The sequence below is a fragment of the Parambassis ranga genome, chromosome 7, assembly GCF_900634625.1.
Source record: "Parambassis ranga chromosome 7, fParRan2.1, whole genome shotgun sequence".
Classification (NCBI taxonomy): domain Eukaryota; kingdom Metazoa; phylum Chordata; class Actinopteri; family Ambassidae; genus Parambassis; species Parambassis ranga.
In genome coordinates, this window is record NC_041028.1 from 6,160,509 (window position 1) to 6,181,952 (window position 21,444).

General features: G+C 43.4%; 2 protein-coding genes across 3 annotated transcripts; both read right to left on the reverse strand.

Moving 5' to 3' along the window:
• Positions 1-58: 58 nt before the first annotated feature.
• abhd6b (abhydrolase domain containing 6, acylglycerol lipase b) lies at positions 59-2,407 on the reverse strand. Its single transcript, XM_028410363.1, has 8 exons — positions 2,268-2,407; positions 1,950-2,106; positions 1,736-1,849; positions 1,516-1,648; positions 806-963; positions 660-714; positions 464-564; positions 59-286 (listed from the first exon to the last, which is right to left on the reverse strand). Exons 1-8 carry the CDS (start codon positions 2,390-2,392, stop codon positions 107-109), a joined length of 1,023 nt encoding a protein of 340 aa, XP_028266164.1. The 5' UTR covers positions 2,393-2,407; the 3' UTR covers positions 59-106.
• Positions 2,408-10,946: 8,539 nt separating this feature from the next.
• On the reverse strand, positions 10,947-18,865 carry slmapb (sarcolemma associated protein b). 2 transcript variants are annotated; one of them, XM_028409939.1, is made up of 10 exons: positions 18,743-18,865; positions 18,479-18,538; positions 16,563-16,691; positions 16,366-16,440; positions 15,957-16,259; positions 15,528-15,798; positions 14,561-14,732; positions 13,083-13,217; positions 12,114-12,201; positions 10,947-11,728 (listed from the first exon to the last, which is right to left on the reverse strand). In XM_028409939.1, the coding sequence occupies exons 2-9, from the start codon at positions 18,528-18,530 to the stop codon at positions 12,118-12,120; spliced, it is 1,221 nt and encodes a 406-aa protein (XP_028265740.1). In that variant the 5' UTR covers positions 18,531-18,538; positions 18,743-18,865; the 3' UTR covers positions 10,947-11,728; positions 12,114-12,117. The 2 variants fall into 2 exon arrangements, with proteins under 2 accessions (XP_028265740.1, XP_028265741.1); XM_028409940.1 differs by lacking the exon at positions 12,114-12,201.
• Between the last annotated feature and the right edge of the window lie 2,579 nt (positions 18,866-21,444).

Genomic DNA, 21,444 nt, shown 5'->3' on the forward strand with positions numbered 1-21,444 from the left:
ATAAAACCTAATAAATGCAACCACAATTGAGTGCAAGCCTACTACCTCAATGTAAAACTATGGACATCTGTCTACATAAGATATTAAGAAATGAAAGCATTTTTGTTCAGGAAGACTTCTTTGTGCCGCCCCGGGCATTCTGCTGCGTGATGATAAAGTCCAGGATGAGTTTGGCTGTCCGACAAGGCCTCTCCATCACCACAGAGTGGCCGCAGTTCTCCAGCAGGTCCACTCTGCATCCAGGCAGCACCTCTGCAATGACTGTAGCTCCAGAGACATCCACCACCTCCACAAATACAGGACAGTGATTATTAACTAAACCACCAGAGCAAAGGGAGCTCCTGCCTTCAGGTTTGCACACGGACACATATCTCTAGGATTAGTTTGGAAGCAAAACCAGTTAATCGCTTGTGTGTTCATACAGGCACTGCTGAGCTTTGTATTCATGGAGCATCATAGTTACCTGGTCCTGTTTGCCCCAGATCACTTGTAAAGGTGCAGTTATCAGATGTAAGTGCTCCTGTAAGGCATATCTTGATTTCTCACCAATAATCTCCATAAATACTAAAAAAGAAAGAAAAACAGAAAATGTGTGTTCTTCTTTCAGAGTATTATAGAATATAGAATATTATTTGAACACGAGAAACTAGTGACCTAACCTTCTAGGTAAAAAGGGTTGTGAGGTTCTCGGAAATCAACCAGTCCTTGCAGAATCTAAACAATAAAAACACAGGTAGGTGAGTGATTAAGCAGAATAAAATAAGCATATAAAAACCCAACCTTATATTTCAGGTTTGGACCTGACCTGCTGAGGAATTTTAAAGCGAACATGGGAGCAGAGTCTGAACATGTCCTCCATTTCTTCTGGTGTGGTGGGGATCAGCGGGATGTTCAGGGTGTAATTGCTGTGTTCCAGGTCTTGCAGGTGATTGTCAAATTTAGTCTCACAGGGATGTCTTATACCTGCAGGATACACCCAGTTATTTCTGATTATACACACACCAGGTGCAGACTGAAACTGCAGGTAACAAAGGATAATAAAGTGTCATAGTCTAATGAGGGGATTTGGGATGTAGAATAGTTTCCTTATCTCTTTTATTTTTACAGAAGATTTTGAACTACAGCTGGTTACATTTTACCTGAAAGGCATATGAATAGGGCTGAACAGCTATAAATATTTAAATCTGCCTCCAGACCTCTGTTTTATTTTAGCTCTGGCAGCTAAAGAGAGTCATCTAATGGGACCACACAGAGTCCCCGGATTCCAGGTCTGCTGGTGGACTGTTCTCCCTGCCAACGAGTGATCAGATGAATAATGCTGCCCAGTTGCATGAGGGAACAAGTCTTTCATTAAGAACAAGCTGTCAAAATACATCAGCTTCTGCAGCTCTTATACAAGTCTACACTGAAGTTTCAAAACTGGCCGTCTTTTCATCTCCATAAGGGAATGAGTATAAAGAGCCTCTATCACGACAGCAGCTATTATATCACTGACACACACACACACAGACTGACCATCTGGACAGATGAGAGTCATGCTACAGATTTCTGCGGGGTACCAGGCAGCGTAAACCCCAGCTACATTCCCCCCCATGGAGGTTCCAACCAGATGGAAGGGTTTCCTGTTCAAGCGAATAATTTCCACAAACTGAGAACAAACAGGGACAAAAACAGATTTATTTTTTGAGTGGAATGACAAATACACACATGAAAGCTATCCTCTGATTAGTGTTACCTGATGGATCTTTCTGACCTGTCCCTGAATGGAATAGTCCTCTGTGTTGGTACGTGACGTCCCCTCATGACCAGGCATGTCCACACACACGATGTGCAGATGCTTTGGAAGATACTAGAGCAGAAAATGTACAAATTAATGCCATTAATATGCCAAAGGTAAGGAAAGAAACGAAAGTTTGCAGTAAAAGTTTTGATATTTGGTGCGACTTCACCTTGACAACAGTAAGCCATGTGTCTTTGTGAGCAGAGAAGCCGTGCAGCATTAAGATGGACGGTCTCATCCCAGGCTTTCCTCTAAAAGAATAACAGAAGCGATAACCGCTGCAGTCTGCGTAGCGCACCTGCAGGCCCAGAGTCCTCCTCCAGTACCTGAAACAAGCAGGAACACAGAGACATGACTGCAAACAAAACAAGGTTAATATATGATTTTGGGCTTAGAGGATTATTAGCCAATAGGTGATCAATGTTTAGAGTAATGAAGATTTGACATTGTTATCACATATAAGTTGAAGTAAAGCAGAAGTCATCACCAGTAATAAACTTTGATGAGTGCAGAGGGCCAGAAAAGGAAGGAAGCCACAAAGACCAGGATAGGAACAGCCAGGGTTCCCCCAGCAATGATAAGCAGATTCAGCACATCTAGATCAGCTGCCATGGCTCACCTAAACATACACAAACACACATGTGGTCGATGAACAAACAAAATAAAAGCTTCTTGTAATGACAACATACAAAGCATCCTTCTATCACACACAGTCACAGACAGACAGACAACTTACTTTGCAGATGATTTTGTTCCCTCTTCGTCCCCTCTATCACAGACTGACACATGTGAGCACTGGAGGTAAACACCATGCAGATATGCCAGGTTTTTCAGCTATTTTTTAAAACATAGAAAGTCTAAAACAATAAAACAAATCCCTATCCTGTGTAGAGAGCAGTCAGTCCTGTCTGATTATATTTGCTCTGGATAAACTCATTGATTATTACTCATTGGGGAAACCGGGCCACTACATCATTCGGTCAATCTTTTAAAGTGAGCGTACAGGCCAAACGGTGGATGGTTAAAAATGTATAATAAAGATATAGTTCAGATCAGATGCTCCACTGTAAACACAACAAGTGTGGTAAACTGTGGTTAAAATTCAATGAGTATTTGCATTTAGTTAGTTTCCAGCTTTATATTCATTCACATGTCGACCAATAAAGAAAATGTAATATTGTTTCTGCAGTCACCGGGTATGTTTTTTTTTTTTATTAGTCCCAGTTCATCTGAAAAGCTTTCACACGTCTGTTTATGGTTCAAGGTCAGGGCCGCAACCTACCACAGGGTGTCATGATAGAGACAGGCTGTGATGAGTTGCCTTCTCTGTAGGAAGAGAAGGGCATTTTGCATAGATCAATGACACTGAGTGATGGCATCCACACACTGTGAGACATCATCACTTCTGCTGTGTGGGGGGTGTGGGTCCAAATTTCCGTCTTATTGCAGATAATCTTTACACTTTGAAGACAGATGGATGATTAGACCCTCAAATGTGCTGCCTACTTCTCGAGCAAATGTCGGCTTTCTCTGGGTGATGTGTGCATTACATTCTCTGGGTCCATACATGTGTTTTAATGCTGTCTGGGCTTTCTGTTTCTTTCTTTTTTTTAAACAGAGAATTACCTAAAAAATATTTTCAGCAGTTTAATCCTTTTTCAGGTCAAAATGATTGTGCCTATGTAACTATTTATTATGTATTTTAAGAATTTGTTTTGTTATTACTCAGAATGTGAAGCCACAGATTACATAGTGAAGCTAATGCAGGCTGCCATTCTGCTGCAACTCTGGTCCACTACAGATGACCTACATACAAACTAGAGCAGAATAAATGGACAGGGAAACTGTGCAGAGAGCCTCGCCTTGCATGGAAACAATTGTCATATTTGGTTGTTATATAGGATGGAGATGCTGTCCCTTAACGTCTCACATATTACAAAATATTGTGTTTGCAAGATGACTTGTCTATCCATCCATCCAGAGCTGTGGGATTTACTGTGGAGCAAAAGGAAAGATAATCTTAATTTATATAAATATAATAACCTAATTAATCATCCTGTTGAGAAATATGTGGTGTCCATTTTCACTGACTAAACCAACATCAGCGACTGTACAGTCCCATAAACCTCCAGCAGAAAGGACACTGCAACCCTGGACGATTAGGTCAAACTGTATCACAAATATCAAACCGCCACCCTCTTAAGGGCGACTCCAGCTATAATATTAAAGAATTCTCCTGGAAGAAATTTGAAAACATCAAAATAAAGACAATGGCTGCTCTTCCAACCTCAAAAAGCTTACTGCAGGCAAAATCTGAACTGTCAGGTTTAATATCCATCAATAGTAGCATACTACCATTGCTAGGCAACACCATCAGCTGCTCCATCTCCCTGTAGACCTTGGTGAAACCCTAAATATCAAACACACCTGACGTTCACTGACTGAGCTGTATGGGGGTAAATCATAGGTTTGGTACACCTGGCATGGTTCAGTTCTTTCAGACCTAGCTTTGACAGTGGCCTGATGTAAATGCAGTATGTTTTTATTTTTAATGGGAGATATTGTTATGATATGGGGATTGGGCCTTATTTGTTGTCATGATTGTGCTGACTTCTGTTTTTCTCCCTCCTCTTGGAGGCATGTCTCTCCTCAGAAGTGCTGGGCGTGGTTACCTGCTGGCTGGAGGTTGGCACACCTGCACCTCGTTTCATCTCTGCTCTCTACTTATACCGGAGCTCTTCTCTGCTTCGACGCTGGATTGTCTACGTAGTTGGTAACTCGTCAGTTACAGCTTTTCCTGAGAACTAATTCTCCTCATCGTGGATCTGAGCATTCTCAGCCTTTTTCAGTGACTGTTTCCCTCTTTCTCTTTGCCAGGAAACCTACCTGTTTGACTGCTCCTCCAGCCAGCTCCTAGCCAGCCACGCCGAACAGCATAGCCTTTTGTGAACTGATCCCTTTTGGATTCGCCTTTTGTTATTTCTTTTCTCATTAAACTGAACTTAAGCAACCCTCTGCCTCTGTTCTGCTTCTGGGTCCTCTCGTTAGGAAAACCCAACAGAACAATCCAGCCAGCATGGACCCAGCAGACTCGGAGTCATTCGCTCAAGCTCTCAGCGCTCAGGAAGCCGTGTTAAGAAGACATGAGGCCCAAATTCAGGACGTCTCGGACAACCTCCGCAGCCTGTCAGCCAGCGTGAGTTCCATGCTAACCCAGCTAAACCTGCTTTCAGGACGCGTGAGAGACCGTGAGGAGCAAACACCACCTGCTAACCCTCCTTCGGTTGCTGAGCCTGCCTTACCTACTACACGTGAGCCATCTGTTCCTCCCCCTGAGCCTTATGCTGGTGATGTAGGGTCGTGTAACCAATTCCTATTTCAGTGCTCTATGGTTTTTAGTCAGCGACCATCTTCCTATGTTTCAGATGAGGCTAAGGTGGCCTATATGGTTAATTTACTGTGGGGCAAGGCTAGTCAATGGGCTACTGCCCTCTGGCAGAGTGATTCACCTGTCCTTCGCTCTTATCCCTCTTTCCTGGCAGAGATGCGTAAGATTTTTGACCACCCTTTGCAGGGCCAAGAGGCAGTTATACGCCTGCTCGATCTCCGTCAGGGTTCACGTTCAGTTGCGGCCTACTCTGTAGATTTTCGCGTCCTAGCTGTTGAGTCTGGGTGGGATGAATTGGCTCTTAAGGGAATATTTTACAAGGGTCTATCTGATAAAATTAAAGACGAACTCTCCCTCAGGGAGGACCCTGGCCCCTTAGATTCTCTTATTTCTCTGGCTATTAAGATAGATGCTAGGCTGAAGGAGAGACAAGGAGAGAGAAGGGCTTCGCCCCTCCTAGGCTAGCTTCTCCTCCTAACCCCAGGCTTCCTGCCTCCTCCGTGTCTTCTTTACCTGCTCTCCCACCACCTACTGTTTCCTCCCCTCCTCCAGAGGAGCCTATGCAGTTAGGCAGATCCAAATTGTCCCCTGGTGAGCGGCTCAGGAGGAGACAGGAGAACCCCTGCCTTTATTGTGGTGAGCCTGGTCATCTCCTGCCTTCCTGCCCAAAAGTGCCGGCTCACCAGTAGACGAGGGAGTCCTGGTGAGCCATACACCTTTCCATTCCCCTTCTCCAACCTCCCTCACTCAGTTTACGCTAGCTGGTTCCTTAATCCTCCCCCATGTAACTCTGCCTCTTTCAGCTTTTGTAGATTCTGGTTCCGATGACAACTTTATAGACTCAGCTTTTGCCCTCCAAGCCAATCTACCTACTAAACCTCTAGTCTCCCCTAAGGTAGTTAATGCCTTAGATGGCAGGTTGCTAGCCTCAGTTACCCACCGTACCTCCCCTGTTACTCTACTACTGTCGGGTAATCACCGTGAGACGCTCTCCTTCCTCGTTATTAGCTCTCCTGCTTTTCCTATAGTTCTGGGCCTTCCCTGGTTAGTCACTCACAACCCTCATATTGATTGGCTCAGCCGTACTATTCTAAACTGGAGCCCCTTCTGTCTGGCTAACTGTCTCCAAGCTGCAAGCCCTCCCGCTCATTCTCCTCCCCCTGCTGTCTCTGAACCGCCTGACCTATCCTCGGTGCCCCCTGAATACCACGACCTCGCCCCAGTGTTCTGTAAGGCTAAGGCTACCTCGCTCCCCCCTCATCGACCCTATGATTGCCCGATCGACCTTCTACCTGGAGCCACCCTACCTTCAAGCAAGCTCTATAAACTCTCTAGGCCAGAGAGAGACTCCATGGAGAGGTACATCACGGAATCCTTGGCTGCAGGCCTCATCCGACCTTCCTCCTCCCCTGTCGGTGCTGGCTTCTTCTTCGTGGGAAAGAAGGACGGATCCCTCTGACCCTGCATCGATTATCGTGAGTTGAACAATATCACTGTGAAGAATAAATATCCTCTTCCCCTCATAGATCCCTCCTTTGAGCCATTCCATGATGCTAAGATCTTTAGCAAACTCGACCTCAGGTCAGCCTACCACCTGGTTCGCATTAAGGAGGGAGACGAATGGAAGACAGCATTCAACACTCCTCTAGGACATTTTGAATATCTCGTCATGCCATTTGGATTGACTAATGCCCCTGCTGTTTTCCAGGCCCTCATTAATGACATTCTCAGAGACAAGCTCAACCGCTGTGTTTTTGTCTACCTGGATGACATATTGATTTTCTCCCCCTCTCTGTCTGAACACGTCCTCCATGTTCGCCAGGTTCTCCAACGCCTCCTTGAGAACAGACTGTTTGTTAAAGGGGAGAAATGTGAGTTTCACGTGCCCAAGATCTCTTTCCTAGGTTTCATCATCGCCACAGGCCAACTCATCCCTGATCCTGCCAAGATTAAAGCTGTCGTGGAGTGGCCTATTCCCCAAACCCGGAAAAAGCTACAACAATTCCTGGGCTTTGCCAACTTCTACAGAAGGTTTATTAGAAATTATAGTAGAGTGGCAGCTCCCCTCACCAGCCTAACCTCCCCTGCTAAGCCCTTCCTCTGGACAGAGGAGGCCCAGACGGCCTTTTCTAACCTGAAGACTCTGTTTTCTACTGCACCCATTCTCATCCACCCCGACTCTTCTCGCCAGTTTATTGTCGAGGTTGATGCTTCGGAGACTGGAGTAGGCGCGGTCCTCTCCCAGCGGAGTTCAGAGGATCACAAGGTTCATCCCTGCGCCTATTTTTCCCGTCGCCTGTCCCCTGCTGAAAAGAATTACGACGTGGGTAACAGGGAGCTGTTGGCGGTGGTCCTGGCTCTCCAGGAGTGGCGCCACTGGCTGGAGGGAGCTGAGGTTCCCTTTTTGATTTGGACTGACCACAAGAACCTTTCCTACATCCGCTCTGCTAAGCGCCTCAATTCCCGCCAGGCTCGATGGGCTCTATTCCTCAGTCGGTTCAACTTTACCCTGACCTACCGCCCTGGTTCACAAAACACTAAGGCTGATGCTCTCTCCAGGCAGTTCTCACCAGACCCTCCCAACCCTGAGGTGCCGTGCATCCTCCCCCCTTCCTGCATTGTCGGTGCTGCTACTCTGGACATAGAGACTACTGTCAAGGATTCTCTGGTCGGCCATCCTCCTCCTCACGATTGCCCTCCTAAACGGCTCTTCGTCCCCAACCACCTGCGTTCCCAAGTGCTTCTGTGGGGACACTCCTCTAAATTAAGCTGTCATCCTGGAGTTCGCCGGACCCTCCACTTCATCCAGCAACGCTTCTGGTGGCCGAAGATGTCCCAAGAGATCCGTGAGTTTATTAATGCCTGCTCTGTCTGTGCCCGCAGCAAACCTTCCCATCATGCACCTTCTGGTCTTCTCCATCCCCTGTCCATACCTCGCCGCCCCTGGTCTCACATAGCCTTGGATTTCGTCACTGGATTGCCCCCTTCTGACGGTAACACCACTATACTAACTGTTGTGGATCGTTTCTCTAAGTGTGTCCATTTTATTCCCCTTCCTAAGCTCCCTTCGGCCCTGGAGACTGTCAACCTGCTCACTCAACACGTTTTCCGCCTTCATGGGTTGCCTGTGGACATTGTTTCGGACCGGGGTCCTCAATTTGCCTCCCAGGTATGGACAGCCTTCTGCAAACAGATTGGCGCTACCCCCAGCCTCTCCTCTGGTTACCACCCCCAGTCTAATGGCCAGACGGAGCGGGCCAATCAGAGCCTGGAGACAGCCCTGCGCTGCGTCACTGCCCGCAATCCGGCCTCCTGGAGCTCTCAGTTAGCGTGGGTGGAGTACGCCCATAACTCACTCACCAACTCCTCAACAGGTATGTCACCTTTCATGGTGTCTAATGGTTTCCAACCTCCCCTTTTCCCCGCTCAGGAGGAGGACACGGCTGTGCCCTCTGTCCGGGCCCATGTTCGCCGCTGTCGAGGAGTCTGGCGCACCGCTAGAGCTGCTCTGCTCCGTGCTTCCACCCGTAGCCAGTTAAGAGCCAATCAGTCTCGGCAGCCAGCCCCGGATTACCAGCCGGGTCAGAAGGTTTGGCTCTCTTCCCGCGACCTGCCCCTCCAGGTGGCGTCACGCAAGCTGGCTCCACGCTTCATTGGACCGTATGTCATTGACAAAGTCATCAATCCCACTTCTGTTCGCCTTAAGTTGCCCCCCTCCCTCCGGGTCCACCCCACCTTCCACGTCTCCCTGCTCAAACCCTTCTGCTCTAGTGAACTCTGCCCTCCCTCTGATCCCCCTCCCCCTCCCCCTCGGCTGATCGATGGACACCCTGCCTACTCGGTCAAAGAGATTCTGGATGTTCGACGCCGTGGTAGGGGCTTCCAGTACCTTGTTGATTGGGAGGGGTATGGTCCAGAGGAGCGTTCCTGGATCTCCCGCAAGCTCATCCTCAGTCCTGCACTATTGAGGGCTTTTTATGCTAAGCATCCTGACAAGCCTGGTCGGACGCCAGGAGGCGTTCGTTAAGGGGGGGGTACTGTTATGATATGGGGATTGGGCCTTATTTGTTGTCATGATTGTGCTGACTTCTGTTTTTCTCCCTCCTCTTGGAGGCATGTCTCTCCTCAGAAGTGCTGGGCGTGGTTACCTGCTGGCTGGAGGTTGGCACACCTGCACCTCGTTTCATCTCTGCTCTCTACTTATACCGGAGCTCTTCTCTGCTTCGACGCTGGATTGTCTACGTAGTTGGTAACTCGTCAGTTACAGCTTTTCCTGAGAACTAATTCTCCTCATCGTGGATCTGAGCATTCTCAGCCTTTTTCAGTGACTGTTTCCCTCTTTCTCTTTGCCAGGAAACCTACCTGTTTGACTGCTCCTCCAGCCAGCTCCTAGCCAGCCACGCCGAACAGCATAGCCTTTTGTGAACTGATCCCTTTTGGATTCGCCTTTTGTTATTTCTTTTCTCATTAAACTGAACTTAAGCAACCCTCTGCCTCTGTTCTGCTTCTGGGTCCTCTCGTTAGGAAAACCCAACAGATATGACTGAATGAATGTGGGTGCATAACTTCTCTGCCCAAACTCCAGAAACATGTTGTGTTGTCATCACACTATTCCTTCCGAAAGCTTGAGGGGTAATTTAGGTGTCTGTCCTCGACACAACTGCATGCTTGTCCATGTTGTGCTGTTGCGCACACTGTGTTTACTTGACAACATCTCTCCCTCTCTCTCCCAAAAGAAAACACTGTGAACCTCCTGTTGTCAGCCTCAACCAGCTTCTTTAAATGTCAGCTGCAGGAGAGCCATTGGAAGGGACAGACAAACATCACACAAGTGATCTAACTTGACAGGGAAGCAGTCAAATATTTAGCATTTGACATATTCTCCTTCTCTAAACATTCAAACCTGAGGTACACTCTATAAACTCTATGGTACCCCACATTAAACAGTTGCTTCAGTGACATAAAGGTGCATTAATTTTCTTTAACAGAGGTCACTCTTACATTTTAGAGCAGTTTATTCTCTAAACCCTTTAAACCAACATACTGTACCTTTAACTCTTTTTTTCAAAATACACTGGGTTTGTAGTTATTCACAAAGAACTAAACAAAATACACCAAATTAATATATATTTAATGATAAATTTAATTCTAATATTTTACACACTCATTTAGTGCATGCAAACATTTAACCAATAGAAAACTGAGTAAATTACAAATTTTGCTCATTTGCAAGTTGAGACCATAATATCATTTTCAAAAAGTCTGATACATAAAGGAACATGTCAGCACAAAATCAAACATTCTGTGGCCTGCAGGACTATTTATTGGTAGCGTTTTTTGGGGGGATTTTGGAGAGTTAAGTTAAGATTTCCACCTTCCCATGTTCAAAGCACCAAGAAACCTCAATTGGCAAAGTTAATTTTTTTCTTTAAATCCAGATATACTGGTAGTTACTGAAGAATATCCACCCAAAGATACCGTCAGCCTCAGTTTGGTACAAAATGTTCGATTTTGGATGAAGTGTCCCCTGAAATACATTACTCTGGTTTCTTGCAGTGGCTACTGTCAGAAGAGTGCATTTTATTATATATGTTGAGTAATGTAATATCAATTTGAAAACTTTGGTACAAAAAAAAAAAACTTTGAATTTTTAATAAAATATATCAGTTTCTTCATTGATTTAATAGTGCAACAAGTGTCTTGTTCCTTGTTTTCAATAAAGTTGTGCTGCATTGCAAAATGAATCTGAGCAGCTGGTACAAAGACAAACCAAGCGTCTTGGTGAGATAGCATTTTATCATCATGTATATTAAATAAAGAGCACAAAGCTGAGGGAAAGTGAAATACACACATAATATTTGCAGTCTGGAAATTGACCCTATCACTGAGGGATATAACTCTACAGGCAAGCTGCTCCAGTTCTGTTTAATGATGCTCTGTTTAAAGAAAGTAAGCTAACCTCTATTCATTCTTCCACTGATAACAGTTAAGCCAACGTTACGTCCTAGCAATGCCCACCAGTATCCACTCCTGTACAGTCACCCATCTACGGCAGTCATCATGACCTCCATGAGGGGCTGTGTTCTTGTGACAACATTTGTTAATCATATAGATGTGTAGCTACATTTAGAGGCTCATCGAGTGATCCATTAAAATAATAGACTTAGTTGAGTGTGTCAAGTAATTTTACATTCATTAATTGATAATTCTATAATGATAAACAACATACAACCTGACTGGATGTCCTTCAGTTAATAGACATACAAACAAACTTACTCATTTGCACACAAACTGACATTCTTTTATTAAGTCTCGCCATCTAAAATAGAGCATCTTAAAATTTAAACAGAGTTAAATACGAGCCCTCCTAATTAATAGTGCAGATATGATAAACGGGGCAAGTTTTAACATCCGATGACAAATACAGGTTCACTTCTGTGTGTGTGTATTTATATAGATGTGTGTGTTTAAGCAAGTTGCCCTCAGGTCCTGACGAGCACAGCAGCGGTCACAGCCGTTAAAGCCACAGCAACCACAGGGCCCCAGATCATCCACGGCTTCTGAAAAAAACGGCAACACAGAGATGGATGAGATGAGAATCACCGCATGAAAGCAGCTATCAGGGGATTGCCAAAGCTTTGACAGAGGCTGAGATCAAGGCAGTGCACAAAGAACACAACTTACAAACAGCTCTTTTATCTTAAAGATAAGCATTGTCCAAGCTAACAGAGAGGAACAGTTGTTAAGCATTAGCCATCCAGACAGGACAAACAGATGTCAGGTGTGGGATCAGTACGATTAGAGCGGTTAGAGTTCTGATTTTTACTCCCCCCTGAGGAAGGCATTCAGGAAATGAGGGGAACCTGATTTAAAATCATGCAATGATCTAAAGAGACAAGGATGAGAATGAAAGATGTAGGCTGACTTGACAGGAGTAATGTGTACCTTACTACCACAATGCGCCGAAGCACCAATACAGCAAAGCCAGGATAAGGCCGATGACTATGGCTTGAACGGGCAGCAATAAGGAAGTCTACAGAAGGGAAGGGATATTATAGTAATCAACTGCAATGGGACATGATGCACTTTGGATGGGTGCAGCTTTATTAATGGACCCCCTCAGTCAGTAGTCTGTATCTGTAACTGGTGTTTATACAAATCTTTAAATCACACACGGCTGTCAGTGTTAAACAGTTCACACAACGTAGATACATAGATGCAGAGTGATGTGCGTTTTAATTTACATCCTCATATATGTCTTACCATGCATTTGAGTGTATGCACAGATTGTTTCACACCCTGTTTAACATTAAGGTACATACTTCACCTTAATGTTCACTATTTCAAAGGAAAGAACGCCGTCTTGTGGACCTCAAGAGACCTTATTTTGAAATAATACAATCAATATAGTAACTTAAGATCTCTTTTTTTCTGAAATAAGGTCCCAGGATGGTGCAGTGGAAGGGGCGAGACTTTGCCAATTTACTTATTATACTCGAGCTTCGGCCTGGAATCAGAAAATATTCACACAAGTTGTAGTGCAGCCGAGTCCGCACAGCACCAAAGCCAGATAGGATTCATAATGATTCTCAGTCATCTATGATCCAGATTTGTGAATCTGTATGTGTGAAAGCCTTAAAAAACAACATTAAAAGACAGAGGATGAGTAAATGGAAGTGATTTTAATAATAAAAAAGGTGAATCTTTAGAAAATTCACCTGAAGATATTTTACAAACTGAACAGATGCTTCAACAGTGTTGTAAATTTTAGGGCAAAGCTCATGCTCCCAGAGCAGTTGCACATTTGCTTTTCTATTGCACCTTTCAATAAATAATTGCTCACATGGTTGCATGTGATTGTATGTTAAAAATGCCTTCCCCTTTGTGTTGCGTGTTGGATGGATCAGCACTCACCTTTGTTCCCTTCTCCTGTAACTCCTTCATGGTGGCTTTGCATTCCTCAAGCTCATCTGTAACCGACTGTTTCTCCTGCTCAGCTTTCTCGTACTTTTCCTTCAGATCCGACAGCTCCATCTTAGCCTCATCATACTGCATACAGCAAAAATAACATAACATTTCAAGAATACAGTGTGTCATGGTAAATCATGCTTGATTTGCAGAGACTGTTGAATGTTTCTCACAAACTCAGGCTCAGCCAGCTTTCCTGCTCAAATGAGGTGCTGTGGACATTTTTATATATTTAGCTAATGAGGGCAACCTCAGTATGATGTGTAGTGAAGGACACTCTAAAATCACTCCGATTTTACTTAAAAAAAAAAAAAAACTAGACCTACACTGTAATGAAGGACTTAGATATGTTAGATATGACGTTAGCCCTACTTTTCTGGTGTCACAGCAGTAGATGACCCCTGTGCAACTAAATCTGCCACTGGACAGCAGACGGCAGCGTGTGGGATGTCCAGACTGGAGGATTTATAAGAGTGTGAGTTTCCTTGTTATTTCATTACAGTAACACATTTCTTGGAATAAGTAGCAGCCATTACAGGAAGTCATTAACAGAGCTGTCTGTCAGTTGTGGAGGCAGCAGCTTTGGTCGGCCTGGATGACTACAACATCGTCTCAAAATAGAAAATATGTTCCAACTGGTCCCAAATTCTCCCATTTTGAGCACTTCTAGCTTTAGATGACAGAGAAATCATTACATGCAAATAAAAATAAAAAAAAAGGAATCCACATGCCAGTGGGACAGCAGGCTGGACTGAGGGAACAGATTTATTAAGCAATTTATCAACAATCTTGATTAACTCAATTTTTCAGAGTTGCACAAAAGTCCTTGGTGGTCCTTCTTTGAGGAATGTGAGCAAAATCCATTTATAAACTGTGAATACTTGGAAAATGTTTATTTTCAATCTGGAGTTTTTTGCTCGAGTACAAAGGTTCTAAATATTTATCAGCTAGATCAGGTTAGATCATGCACTTGATTCTTGATGTCCACAAGTATACCAGTGTTTGTTGAATTTGGCCTTTTTCATGCTTCAAATTACCATCTTGGTATAAAAGTTCAATTTGTAATTCAAGTACAATTTTACTTGCTTTGGAAAATATGGCCTTTCCTGAAAGTGCATGTTGGAAATTTCATAAATACTTTAACACCTTGTCAACATAGACCCTGTAAATCAGTGTGGTCAGCAGCACACCCAGGTCAGCTGTCTACTCTGCATTCAGAGCCGTTTTTTTTTTTAGCTTACAGATCAATATGCAAACATGCATAAAGATGGAAAAAGTAGACAGGCAGCCAAAATTGACTTTGGGCAGCATTCTTGAAGTGACAGCACAAGTGCAGTGAAAATAAGACATTCTGTTCAGACAAGCTCTAATTGACATGTTTCATGTTTTTGTCAGCAGGACTCATTCTTGTTTAGCAAACATACCTCTCTCTGCAGAACCTCGCTGCGGCTGTCTGCCTCATCCAGTTGGGTTTGCAGCTTGATGCTATCCTGCTGGTGTTGGACCTGCAGGGCCGCCAGCCTCTTCTCCAACTCCTGCTGGGATTGCTCAAGGCCTCTGAGGCTCTTATTGAGCTCGGCATTCTGGGCACGCAAACTACCAGTAACAAAATAACAATGAGTTGAATAGGTGAGGGACAACAAAGAAGAAAAGTCTGAGGTATTACGAGAGTCAATCTGTACAACTCTGCCTATGAAAGTATGCATCAGAGTGACACGTTGCTACTGAATAGATGAACTTGGAATGAAGCTAGGCTATCTGTAGAAGAGATCATTTAGGAGAAATTTAGGGATTCTGTGGTTTCCTTCTGCCAAAAACAGTTGTAAAAATTCAATACCCTAGAAAATCTGGGTCCTGTTATCTTCTTAGTTCATTACTGTTCAAAAACTATTCAGTCATTAAAGTGCTGAACTTAGCTTAACACCAGCAGCTGCATCATATTACACATTCCACTCATAACACTAATCATCTAAAATGTATAGAGTATAAATTTAACTGAATTATCAAAGGAACTTCGAAAAAAGCACTACGCAGTGCTTCTTTCGAAGTTCCTCTGTAATCCTCCTGCATGCTGACAGCCAGGACACAAGAGCCCTGAATCATCTAGTGAATCTAGTGACTGTTTGAGAGAAAAAGAGGAACTGAAAGTGGACTAGTACAACCTGGTCTACTGCATGCAATGTTTCTCAGTGTTCTAAAATTAGTTCAAACAATGCACTGTCAATCCCGACCTAACCTGCTGGAACCAGATATTTTCTATTAAACTAACCTTAACCCAGTTATGCATCTACCTGTGCATGGTTACCAAACAGCAAAAACATGTTTAAGCTGAGTCAAGCACACAACACAGAGGGACCTAAAGCTCCTGGTAACGTAGATTAGTGCACTGACCTGGCAAGGTCCTTCTCCAGCTGCTGCTGTTTCTGCAGCACGGCGTCTTTCTCAGTGCGCAGTGCTGAACACTCACTCTGCAGACTGCCCTTCTCCCTCTGGTGAGCCTTCAGGAGGTCCTCCTTCTCAGCCCGGAGGGAAGCACAGTCGCTTTGCAGACTGCTCTTTTCCTTCTGGTGCTTATTCAGAATGTCCTGTTTCTCAGACCGCAGGACAGAACATTCCTTCTGAAGACCATTGCACTCCACTTGCATGGACTGCAGCTCACCGGCTGCGGGGAGAAATTATGTCATGTTATAATGATGCATTCTTTGGTTTCTGATTTCCAGATAAACTGTTCTCTAACCATGTTAATAACATTTTGTACAAGTTAGTGTGGTAAAAAACACATGCATTCAGTATTGTAATCTTATATGTCATCATGAAGACCTTGTATTTCTGCAGTTTTCTGCCACTGCTTGCTCTGCTGCTGAAGGTCACGCTGTAGGTTGTCAATCTCACGCTCGTATTTATTGGCAGTCTGACGCCATTTGTCCAGATCGCTGGAGGCGGTTGCCAGGTTAGACTGGATAGCAGCAACGTCTCGGTCCCTTTCAGCAGTGACTGCCTCTAGGGCACGTTTCAGTGACTTCACCTCATCACGTGCATTTTGTAGCTCATCGCGTGAACTGGAAGAGTCATCCATCTGCTCTCTGAGAACACCCATCTCATCTTGGAGCTGCCGCAGCTGACCTGAGTATAGATTATAGATAGTGTTATATTTTTCAGACAGTGATCTGTATTTTTCTGCTACCCCAGTTATTAACGATTCAAACCTTTCTTTCCCACACATATCTACCTTGAAGGAGTTTTATCTGTTTCGCAGATTCATCAGCTTGTTGCTTTTTTCCTCTTCTCTCTTCCTCTAAAACACCTGCAAAATATTATATTCAATTAACTCTGTCAGTCACCATGTATCACATCTAACTTTTACACCCATAGTGTATAATGTATGACATGGTGTGGATGGTTTGTATCAGAGATGTTCCATTTTACCTTGTAGCTCAATGCATTTATGTTTCTCTGTATTAGCTAGCCCCTGGGCCTCTCGAAGTTCATCTTTCAAGCGCTGAATCATTTTTTCTGAGTCCCCAGATGACCCCATGTTTGACCGGGTCAGATCATCTAGTAACATGAAATAAAAACAATGATAATGTTAGTTACAAGATCCATTAAGTCAAAAGTACAAGGATAACAGAGAATATTTTCATTCATCTACAGTCCCAAATATTTCACCAGGGTTGACATACTAGATTATTTCCCAAGATAAAAGAGGCCTATTACATAAACTAATTGCTCACCCAGAATAGATACAACTTGCTGCATTTTTCAGTGCAGATTGTCCATTATCCCAGCCTCATACAGGCCTTTGGCACATCTACATTGCTCACTAATAGTAAGTCAGGGTAAAAAAGGCACAAAGAGCAAAGATCTGCCAACGTTGTCAAGAGCCTGTTGTGTTTCCTGGAGGTGAAAACAAGCTCCACACATACTTCTGCTTTGCTATTGCCCAGTGAATATCTTGATCCCCTAATCTACCATGGCTAGGAAAAGAGATGACCTCATCTCAGGCACAGCATTTGGCAGAGGCAAAAAACAGGGACAGGTCAAGCATGTGCACCATAAATGGATACATCACGGGACTTGGAACTGCCATGAAAAGCTGTATTTACTGTGAAAGCGGTGATGTCACTGTGCCTTGCGTACATGAAGCAGACATGCACTCATATATTATTTGTAGCTCCATCGGATGGCACTGATAAATGACCCCGATAAATGTCCCTAAAATTAACGGAAACAAAAGCTGGAGGAGGGTGACACCCACCGACTCAAGCACATGACCACCCTGCTGTGTGCCAGACAAAAGGATGGGAGTGCAACGCTCTGCCCAGTGTGTGGTTGTGTGTTCCCCACATGTATGCATATGTATGAGTGAGAGCTAGAATGTGAGTGGACTCTGTGTAAGTACATTGTTTGTGTGGAACATGGATGCCCTCTGAAGACAGCAGGAGGATTGCAAATGAGAGTGCAACATGTTATCTTTAGTTATTACAACCGTTCTGGGGGCTAGTGTCACACAATGACACTTGACAGAGTGGTAATGGGATTAGTGTGCATTTAAAAATACTTTGAACACTAACTGGAAATACTGAGCATCACACTGCCTCAAGTGATGACAGAAAAAAATGTAGGATAAAGTCTTTTTTTAGCTTGACTGCTGAAGGCTACAGCCATCATGGTCCATGTTCTCTCACTGTCTGTTTCCTTTTCCGATGAATGTCGCCGCAAAAACACAGGGTTAGCACTGCTTGCACTATGTGTCAACAATATTCCTTTTGAAAGTGCTGATCACTCTGGCAAGGGTGATATTCATTTACAGCTACAAAATGTTCTGTGTGCCTAAATTTCCGAGAAATACTGGGAGATACTGTTGTCATCAAGACACTGTTTTCTTTGTGCTTCCTATATGCTGTTCAGTGTAGCATCTCTAATTCATTCATCATCTAAAATGGATTCCTTCACTAACATGCTTGCACATTTTGTCATGACAGTCCCTGTTGATCTTTATATCCTCCAATTTGGTCATTCCTTTTATCAACGACATTTTTTTTTTAATTAGTCACCCTAAATATCAGGGCTAATACGCATTAGTCAGCTGATGTGTCCTCTTCTAATAAGTTGTTGACATAAAAGAAATTGGCCTCTAAAACAAGGCCATGTACAGCACTGTGAGCTCTGTAGCAAGCAAGCTGCCCTAATAGGTGCAGACACTCATTTCAAGAGTGACTCATGCCTTTTTTTCTCTTCTCACTTTGTCAGGTACGAGCCATTTTAAGAGCAAAAGAATGCCAAGTCATTCACAAAATTTGTATATGTCCATTAGTAGAGGAAGAAAATAAAAGAGCTGTTACCTTTAATCACTGATACGTTATTCAGGGGATCACTCAGTTCTTTTGGATCCATTTGTTTATCTATAAAAAATTCAAAGCAATCATTAATTTAAACATGTCTAAATAAATACCACCGTTGCTGTTGTTATCCTTAGAGATAAACACAAATTTGCATGTTCATCATTGGACACATAAGTACTTTTGGAAGAGCCAGCTTCACAGAGATTTTCTCAGAGGATTAGGTCACATTAAATAAAAAGGAATATGTAAAACAGGGAACATTACCTTAGGTGATCCAGGAGCTAAAGTAGTCTACGTGCTGAGGCTACAGCAGTCCCTGACATGAAGAACTCTTCTCCAACTATTTTTTCAGATGCGAAATGGAACAGTCCAAGCAGTGAACAAAGGGAGGGGGGCACCGATGGGAAGAGAAACACAGTGTATCAGACCTCCCTGCTACTGCTGGAGAAAAGGCAAGGACTACTGATGAACTGGCTGAATTACACAGACATACCTATACTGTGACCAAATGTTTACACTGGAAGTAAGCCATATTAATGTCCTAAAAACAAGACTTTGCACCCTCCCCTATTGTGTGGCTGAAGTGCCCAGCCCCTCCACACTGTGGGTCATGTATCCGAGTAGGGCATCTCGGAAGCTGCAGCTGCATACTGACACAGAGAGGGTTTGTTCAGTGCACTGAGCCGCTCTCTGGTCACTTGGTACTGATGTAAAAATCTATAGGATGACAGTGAATAGAGAGGGCGTGTTTTATGTACATGGTGCCTCTTCCTCCTCTCATGATATTTAATTGTGGGCTAACTATTTATCACTTTATATCTATTAAAGTCTACATAGATAGATAAATAGAAAGATACTTTTTTGAGCTTATTTGAGCTACTTTAAACCACAACTGTCTACAACAAAATAAAATTGTTGGAGTCAATATGTTTTACAATTATAGTGAGACTAAGATTAAAGATTAAAGGATTAAAATATGTGTTTAGTTTGCTGAGATATAAGAGAAGTGTTTCAAAATAAGTTTGTTTTCTCCTGATTTGTCTGTCTGTAAAATATAGTTTTATTGTTAAAATGTTAACAGTCTAATGTTTAGTTTGATGATAATGGGGTCAAAGAACTTCACAGTCTGTGTTCACAATCCAAAAGTGAGGCCAGCTGCTCATCTCCTGAAGAGGCGGGGCAGCAGAGAGACCATGTGACACAGATACAGGAAGTGATTTTTAACTGCACCATCTCCTTTCAGTACAGTTTTTGGTAGCTCTTTTACATGCAGGATGAGAGACCTCATCAAGAGTATACAAACACATTCAGTACAACCACAAGACAGACAAACGGTTAAATACCATTGTTTTGAATGTTCGCGTTATCATCTATTATTTGTTTGTATTGTATTTGCAAGGCATGTATGGTCTTATTGATTGGGCACAGGGTTAAAGCCATAAAAAGAAGACCCACCGATAACAAGAAAAGGGACAACAACAAGCAGAGGAAGAAAATTGTCATCCCATATGTATCAGGACAGGAGTATCAGGGAATCTTCAACAACCACAACATCCTGGTCCATTTTAAACCCATGACAACACTAAGACAGTTAAGACTGGTTCACCGGAAGGCCAAAACTCCGAATAAAAAACACACAGCACTGTCATATATGCAGTCCAGTGCAGGGTTAGGGTTAGGGTTAGGGTAAGGGTTAGGGTTAGGGTTAGGGTTAGGAATGCTCTGAACATTGGTGAAACTAAACAACCACTCCAAAGAAGAATGGCACAGCACAGGACAGCCACCTCCACAGGACAAGGCTCAGTTGTTGAACTACACCTCAAAGAAAACAATGTTCACATCTTAGACAGAGAGGACAGGTTGTTTGAAAGAGGTGTCAAGGAGGTCAAAGTTAAGCTGGAAAAACCTTCCCCACCAACCGGTCCCACCACCACAACCCTCCAGTAGTATCATAGTCATTAGCCAGTCATTAGACACACCTGACACAGAAAGTCAGACCAACACAGGTACCTGTGAGACATTTAGAGCTTCACCCAGAGTTTCACCCACACTATTTGCATTTGCATTAGCAGCATTTTAAAGAATAATACAATAAACACAAGCAAACGAAGCAAAAGCTCTTACACGTACACATACATGCACATGGCAGCAACAAAGAAAGAATATGTACATACACTCACATAAAGCAGATCAATTTACAAGATAAAGGTTACTTCAGTTCAATTTGATTGTATGCAGTGCCATTATTAATCAATCAAAATTGTCTAAAGACAATTAACAGAAACAGAGACAGTGGTAAGGAAATACTTCATTATCCAACATAAAGAAAAACTAGAGGTTCATTCTACTTAGCATATAAACAGTCCAGCACAGTATAGAACTATATTATTAAATTTAGCCAGGTTAGCAAGCTGCTTGTTTGTTGTTAGCATAATTGGATGACACCTACTAGCTTCAATTTTCAGTTATCTTTTATCGTTTTATCTTAATTGTGTCCAAAAAAGTAAATAAGCTGCTGCTTACCACCAAACAACTCCAAAATATAGCAAGGGTGATGCAATTAAGTAGCTTGAAGGGCTAACTCAGAACAGATAAACTGACGACTTCCGTTTTGACTTGGAGCAACAGGTGTACTAATGAGGGCTGCGTTCCATTTAGGGGATCTACTGATTTGGTAAAAAGTTGGCCCGTTGTTATTGTATATTCGGACAATTAATGGAACCAGGCCATAGTTTAACAAGCTATGGAGAAATAGCCAATGAGAGGTTGTCAACTTAGCATTGGTGTTAGCAAACGTTAGCACAATTTTGACTCAAGCTGGGCTATTTTCTCAGCACAACACCTACCTGGAAAGCTAATAGTGAGCTTATAGTTCAATGTGGCTGGGTGGGAGGGAAGAAGGGTGTTTCCTTACACACATGTAGGAGGTAACCTGCAGTGAGTGATGCTCATTTCAGTGTAGGGAG